The sequence below is a fragment of the Homarus americanus genome, unplaced genomic scaffold (assembly GCF_018991925.1).
Source record: "Homarus americanus isolate GMGI-L3 unplaced genomic scaffold, GMGI_Hamer_2.0 scaffold48354, whole genome shotgun sequence".
Classification (NCBI taxonomy): Eukaryota; Metazoa; Arthropoda; class Malacostraca; order Decapoda; family Nephropidae; genus Homarus; species Homarus americanus.
The window spans coordinates 4,889,546-4,897,284 of record NW_024723833.1 but is presented as its reverse complement, the minus strand read 5'-3'; the positions used below and the strand labels follow the sequence as shown (position 1 = coordinate 4,897,284).

At 39.9% G+C, this 7,739-nt stretch overlaps 2 protein-coding genes across 2 annotated transcripts in view; both read left to right on the top strand.

Annotated features, from left to right (window-relative positions):
• The window catches only part of LOC121863761, a 31,112-nt gene that overhangs the window by 2,820 nt on the left and 20,553 nt on the right, over positions 1–7,739 (top strand). The window lies entirely within an intron of this gene.
• The window catches only part of LOC121863762, a gene marked incomplete at its 5' end in the record, with an annotated part of 38,032 nt that continues 31,981 nt past the window's right edge, over positions 1,689–7,739 (top strand). The window contains 3 exon segments of the mRNA XM_042362533.1: positions 1,689–1,843; positions 2,374–2,589; positions 5,111–5,237. Of these exon segments, the coding sequence (XP_042218467.1) occupies positions 1,689–1,843; positions 2,374–2,589; positions 5,111–5,237 (498 nt within the window).

Sequence of the window (7,739 nt, the reverse complement as noted above, 5' to 3'; positions counted from 1 at the left end):
TACAGGGCTGCCTCACTTATCGCAAATGTTACGGGCATGAAACTTGTTGCGAATATCGAAATTGTGAATAGCGGAGCAATTTCTCCCATAAATAATGTCAATAGGGGGGATACGGGCATCGCGGTGGTCACGGCCGTCAGATTTTAACACTTGTTTTACTCAATACATATAGAACATAAAATAAATAAAGAAACAAGGGCATAAGATCAAATAAACATCAATAACAAACACTTTGAGTTTATTAGGTGTATATGTTTACAAGTACCGTATGCTTTACATGATTGAGTGTGTGAGTGTTTGAATGTTTATGTGCATAGGTGTGTGAGGTAAGTTTTAGAAGTAGACTGTTAATTTACCTCTGATGTGCTGTGTTGCTTGCTTGCTGAAGTTGGCATTAGGGGAGAGGGTGAAGGTTTACTGGGGTGAGAGGAGGCTGGGGTCATCAGCCACCTCACTCTCCTCACTGCCAGGGTTGTCAGCCACCTCACTCTCCTCACTGCCAGGGTCGTCAGCCACCTCACTCTCCTCACTGCCAGGGTCATCTAACACCACTCCCCACCATCACGCCAGGGTCGTCAGCCACCCCACACCTCATCATCACTGCCAGGGTCGTCAGCCACCCCACTCATCATCACTGCCAGGGCTGTCAGCCACCCCACCTCCCCCCCACCGCCAGGGTCATCAGCCACCCCACCCCCATCATCACTGCCAGGGCCATCAGCCACCCCACCTCATCACCACCACAGGGCCGTCACACCTCACCTCATCATCACTGCCAGGGTCACAACACCCACCTCACATCATCACTGCCAAACATCAGCCACCCCACCTCCCCCCACCAGGGCCGTCAGCCACCCTACCTCATCAGCCGCCAGGGCCATCAGCCACCCCACTCTCATCATCACCGCCAGGTCGTCAGCCACCTCACCTCATCATCACTGCCAGGTCGTCAGCCACCTCACTCATCATCACTGCCAGGCCGCCGCCACCCCACTCTCCTCACTGCCAGGTCGTCAGCCACCTCACTCTCCTCACTGCCAGGGACGTCAGCCACCTCACTCTCATCATCACTGCCAGGGTTGTGAGCCACCTCACTCTCCTCACTGCCAGGGTCATCAGCCACCTCACTCTCATCATCACTGCCAGGGTCGTCAGCCACCTCACTCTCCTCACTGCCAGGGTCGTCAGCCACCTCACTCTCCTCACTGCCAGGGTCGTCAGCCACCTCACTCATTCATGATTTCGCTGTTGCACAGCCACTGAAAGCTGTTGTTCGGCCGCTGGTTGAAGGCTGTGTTTTACACTGGTCTTGGAATCAGTCTGGATCTTTGAGGGTTCATTGTATTTACATTGCAGTATTTGTTATGTATGGGATATTATTGTTGTTTTGTTTGGGCAGGGTTGTACTCTAACCTATGCTAAATTATGGGATTAGGACTGCTCTGGTTTTTCAACAGATCAACTTAAACACAGGGTCCAGGAATGAAACTCGGGGACTGATTGTACTCTACTGTATAAGAGTTTTTACCTTCTTGCACTCCTTTTCCTCCTGAAATACATGGTGGCCAGTGAAGAGGAAAAACACACATACTCACACACACTGCCAATTTATTTGTTGTCATTTTTATTATAACTTTAACAGATGAATATAGAAATTTATATTAAATGGTTGATTTCTCCTCCACCAGGTTCGGTTTGATGCAGGTCAGATTTCAGCTCGGTCAACAATTTTTGGTAATGAGCTGGAAGAATCGAAGCTACTATCCACATCATGTAATTCTCTGGGGTCTTTTGGTGAAGCTGTGAGCAAATTGGATGAAAATGACTTTTATGATGAAAATAGGTCAGTGGTTCATATTTCTGCCATAACAGCACTGTACGGATGGGGATTTATCTTCAAGTTGCAGGCATAGAATATTCCTTTGATTACTTCAGTATATAATTTCTGTGGGATTTGGATACATTGGTACAAAGATTCACTGTGTAGACAGTGTAGGAAAGTTAGGACATTTGTAAGCACTTAAGGTGTCTGTACCCCTTGATTCACCCCAAACAAGAGTGAGAGAGGAGATTTTTTCAGATATTATTAGAGTTTTCTCTTTAACCACGTCATGAAATCCAACCTAATTACTGATTGAGGGAACATTTGATCCTCCCTTGCTGATGCAGTTCATGACCAATCTTGGTCAGTCATGTTATTTTAGTCTTTGTTTATAGAACACATTCACTTGATTATTCTGGAAGCAGAGTTCAGTTGTTACTGTTATTTGAAAACTAATCAATTCTCATTGGGTTTTGTGCTTGAAGTTGACTGCAACATAATGTATGCTAGTTTAAAAGTGCTTTTTACTCATGTTTCAGGTCTTGTTTCAGAGGGGATTCAAATGACTGGTTTAAGGCAGATCAGGTTGAGTTGGCCAGAGAGTTTGAGGGAGAGGCATTTCATGCACCAAATTTGGATTTCCTGGAAGAAGAAGAGAAGGAAAACTGTGAAGCATTCAAGTTTATAGAAGAGGATGCATGCACAAATAATCAACTTGACTTTTCTTGTTTTTCTGGCATTCATGGAGTTGCAGAAATTACTGTAAGGTACATATGATTATGTTCAGTTGTCTTTTGGTACAGTATCTCTTTAGCTTTATTGTGGTTATCAGGAATTAAATCACAGGTGCCTCACACCCGTGTGGCAAATTTTAGATAAAGATACAGTCTTCAAAAATATTTATTCCTGTAACCTATTTACATGACTTTTAACAAAAGTATAAGTTAAAGATGAATTAAACATAATAGAATTAATTGAAACGTATAATGATATTATTTAATATTTTATGTTCCCTTTGATTTTAACACCAAATGAAGTCAATTTGGCATAGATTTAGCAAATGGTTGTTAAATAATCAGGAACCATCTCCATTGCCAAGATCTGCATGAATTCCTCCAGCAGGCGAGGTACTGAGGAGGTGTTGTATGTTAGTACAGGGTAGCTTGTCTTTCAGTGAGTTTCCAGGCCACTCAAGCATTTGTATATTCTTGTACACACTTTGTAGGGAGAGATTTTTTGGCAGCATGACAAGATGGCATGTCTTGCAGTTAGTGCTGAATCATTTGTTCTGACACATCTTGAAGGTGGTTGTGAAGTTCTTTCTAGGCCTCCCTGGAGATAGTTTCGGAGATGGAACATAATAGGTAGGAAAATTGCATGCTTCGATCTTTAATTGTTGCTATACCTCGTGGGGTTCCTCAGGAATTTTTTCATCTGTTAGGGCAAGGATGTGAACCTTTTCCTCACTTGACATGTTATTGGGACCTATGGTGTCTGTTCTGAGGGAAAAAGAATTGGGCTAGTATGACTTTTTGTGTTTTTTCTATGATCAGAATGTGGCATGACCTCTTGCAACAACTGACCTTGTGGAAAACTAGCATATATAGGCCCAAGGCACCACTGAGTTGGCAGAAAAAAATTGCACATAATTTAACTGGGCTTTAGTTTTAGTGTAAAAATGCCTCCATTTATGTAATCAGGATCACTATTTTTTGAAGATAAATGCAGGAAGGGTTTCATCACATATCATAATAATGGGTATTTTGCTTGAACTAGTCAGCACTGATATGTTGCTTACATAAAACGGGAGGTCTGAGTCATCCTTTTTAAACAAGATTGAGGGAGATCTATTTTTCCCCCCTAATAACTCTGGGAATGAGTGTGGATAGGTGAAATAAGAAATTTTATGGTCATTACAGTATTGCCTCTCTCTACTGAAATAATTGGTGAGCAGCCAGTTTAGTATGGAGAGATTTTCGGTATAAAACTCTGAAAAATTCGTAGAGGTATCCCTCGTTTGATGATCATTCACTTTAGCAATATAAAATTTTTAACATCCTTTCTTGTTTAACGATGATCAGTTTTCGGTTTAGCGATGTTCGACTCACTGGGAAAATATTTTTTTGGTGGGATTGGAGATTCTGTGTTCCAAGTGTGCAGTATTATAACACTCTAATGTGGCTTAGAAATAAAGGAAATGTAATACTGTATAAAACTATAAAATAAGAAAAATGAAGAGCATGTGTGTGTGGGAAGTGAATTTATGTATTGAGGCATTGAGCTGTAACTGACCAGCCGCACTCTCCCTCCCCCTATGTGACTTCATGGCATACAGGCAGCAGCCACACACATCTTTTGAGTTAGCTTGGTGAATCCCGACCGAACAGTTATCGTATGTATACTGTACCAATAAATGTGAGGAATAATAAAAATAATAATAAATGAAAAAATACTGCATTGTCATTTGACAATTGTTTCACATCACAAGGGACACAAGACAGCGAACATTTGACAGATCCCCTATGCCACTCCCTACTCCCCCGCTGTGTGTGTGCTAACCCCCACGCACGTAAGAAATGTTTCTGCCCTTATGATTTTTTTTTATGTATATTCTGTATGAATGATTGTGTGTGCTTATAACTGAAAAAAAAGGGAGGTGGGGGGAATTACGCGCAGTATATCTACCCAAAATTACGAGTTGAACAATAACATAGCTGACAGTGCAGCCTCACCTGCTCTGAGTGCTACTGGGCGGCGAATCGGCTACATAATTACAGTACATGCTATCTCCAACCCTTATAATCATGAAAACATGAGGTAGATAACAGGGACACACCACACATGCTGACTGGCTGAGTGCCTGACATCACTTTATTCCGTGCAGCTGGTTGGCTATGCTTGCCTGTATATTCGTTAGTCTGGCTCTGAGGCTCCCACTTGGTAGCTTATCCACGTGCTGACCCGTAAGGTCAGGAAACATTACCTTTTAAATAAGAATCTGGTCTTTATTCTAAGTCGAAGGTTCCCTCCGTTACCATCTGATAGGGTAGAGAAATGCTTGGCTCCGAGTGTCTCGTATGTAATAAAAAAAAAACACCGTACATTGTTTCCAAACACTAGCATTAAGGGGAGAATTTGAATTCTTATTGTTTATTTATGTGGGATAAACCACCAGCCATCATCTGGGGACCACTTTTATGCAGGATGATGTTTAAATGAAATAATAAATTTTAATAAATAAATGTAATTAAAATTTTTTTAATATTGTATTTTTTGTGTTTGTCCTAGGCCTTCGTGGATCATCAGTCCTGACAAGAAGTTAGTTGGTCCTGGGAACAAGATGCTGGTGGAAGATTACTTAAAATCACGAAGTGAAGCTTTAGGCTCCCTGGGAGAGGAGACAGAAGAAAATAGGGTGAGTTCTTTGCTCTACGTATATTAAAAGGAGTGTATGCATGTGTTTGATATTGTTATTGAAACAGTTTATTTCGGCAGAAGAAAACAGATACAGAATCAATTAAAAATCATAATATTAACATGGTTGAGCCAGTTGAGAGCCTGAGCTCTCTTGTAGGCACCTGATATGTATACAGTACTGTACATTTATCTCAAGGAAGTATTATGTAACATGTAGTATCATCTGGAATAGTACACATAGCATGGTGGTGATAAGAACATATCAGAATGTTACCACGGTTATCACTTCAATATTTATTTATTTATTTATATTATTTTTGTTATTTTTTTTACATTTATATTATAAGTATACTGTATACATACTTTACAGTGGAGTTGATGAACATAAATATGATAAGGGAGGGAAGCAGTACAACATGGGTTGTGTTAAGGTGGAACAAGAGGACAAAACTGTCGGTATTATGTCTAGTAGGCAAATGTATTTATTGCAATGGTAATTTCTATCTATCTACATGATAATGTCTGATAAAACGGTTTTGGTGATGCAATAAAAGCAGCATTATAAAGTAGGTATTACAAAATATATTAATACTTAGACAATGAATATTTTTTAAGAGATTATTTAAAGGAAGGGATATTAGTCTTTGCTCTGATGGGTGGGGGTAAGTTGTTCCACACCTTCACGCCATGATATTTTATGGAGGTCTGGGACTGAGAGGAGTGCATAGGGGTGGTCTTAGTAGCTCTTGGTGTCTTAAGTTGTATCTCTGATTTTTCCGGAACAGGAAATGCAGGAATTGTTGTCAAGCAAGTGATTGACAGATTTGTAAACAAATAGGGCACAGCAGTAGGTGTTAAGATCCTCGAATTTTAACATTTTCAATTTAGCAAATTGTTCGTTTGTGTGAAAATTTTTTTTTTTTCAAATAGGTCATTGTCCGCACAACTCTCTTTTGTGCAGTAACCAGGGGTTGTGTTTTTGAAGAGCCAGAGGCCCTCCATAGTGTGTAACAGTGTATCAGGTGTTGGTAAACAAGATCATAATAGATTTCTTTCATTGCTGTAAGAGTGAGTGACTGTCGAGTGTGATACATGATACCTCACTGTTTAGTGACTTTACTGTGAATGGCTTGTATGTGGTTTCTCTAGGTAAGTTTCTCATCAACATTGACCCCAAGGAATTTAGTATTTTGTTCATGTTTGAGGACTGTATTACCAAGGTACAGGGGGTCCAAATCTTGGGTTAAGTTTTTCCTTCTGTGAAAGATCGTGTAGTGGGTCAAGGTCAGTTTATTAAGTATTACCCAGGTCCTGACTTTAGTCAATTCAGTGTTCATAGTTCTCACCAAGGAATAGAGATCCGAGTTGTTTTTTTAATTATACAGGGATTATCTCACCCGGGCACAGGTCACTGACCCACATCGGGGCATTAGGGGTGAAAATGTAATAAAAATAATAAAGAACCATAAAGAAATAAAAAAAAAAAAAAGGTCAAGAGTGAGAAACAACATATGCATGTTGTGTTGTTAATGGTAAGAGAAAAAATTGAGACCCTGCAATTGTGTGTAAATGAGGCAGAAAGTTAGATTAGCAACCTGGGACTTGGTCACAATTTTTGTGATGCCATATGGCAGCAGGATCTACCATAAGACAATACATTATGCTTCCAATATCTTCCCAGATGGTAGTACCTCCCGGTTGGTAGCTGCCTACTACCTAATACCTGCTGGCATAGAGATTACTATCGTCTGCAAATAAGTTGTATTTTGAGTGTGCTGGAGTGGACTATATCGTTTATATACAACAAAAACAGTACAGGACCGAGAAGTGTGTTCATTATTGATTGATTCTGGGAAGTTATGGTGTTTGGTAACAGTTTGAGTGATGCTCCAAATGCTGCAAGGTACAGTCAGTCAAAAAAGTATTTGAAAAATATTGTTCATGATAATATGACACCTGGTAGTTGCAAAAAGGTGGCCATTTTGAGAAATAGGAAAAACTTGAAATGTATAAATGACTGCTATAAGCAGAAATTGGAGACCAGATTTTGAGCAGAAACAGAAAAATGCAAGGATAGACAAAGTTCTCATTTGCTTCACAGTGTGGCACCAATAGAAACAAATGAATGTAATAATAATATCAATATGATAATAATAAAACTAGGTATTTCCTTTCATTTGAGACATGTCAAAGAAGAACAAAGAACAGCTAAGATCTATGAGTATTTAGGTTGGAATAATAGGGCTGTGATAGTTCATAATACTTTAAACCCTCCAGCAAACTAGAGAAGGATGAAGGCTCTTAAGAGAGCTTGAAAATAACAGATCTCCAGGATTGTAGCCACTGAACTCAATTGAATAATGGGGACCTGACTTAACAGTGAAATTTTCAAACTAATACTATATTGTATATTTGGGTCACAATAGATGAGCTTTGTAAATAAGTCAGATATATTTTTACCAAAGTATGATTATATTATCAGGATGACCCTAGTAGTTCC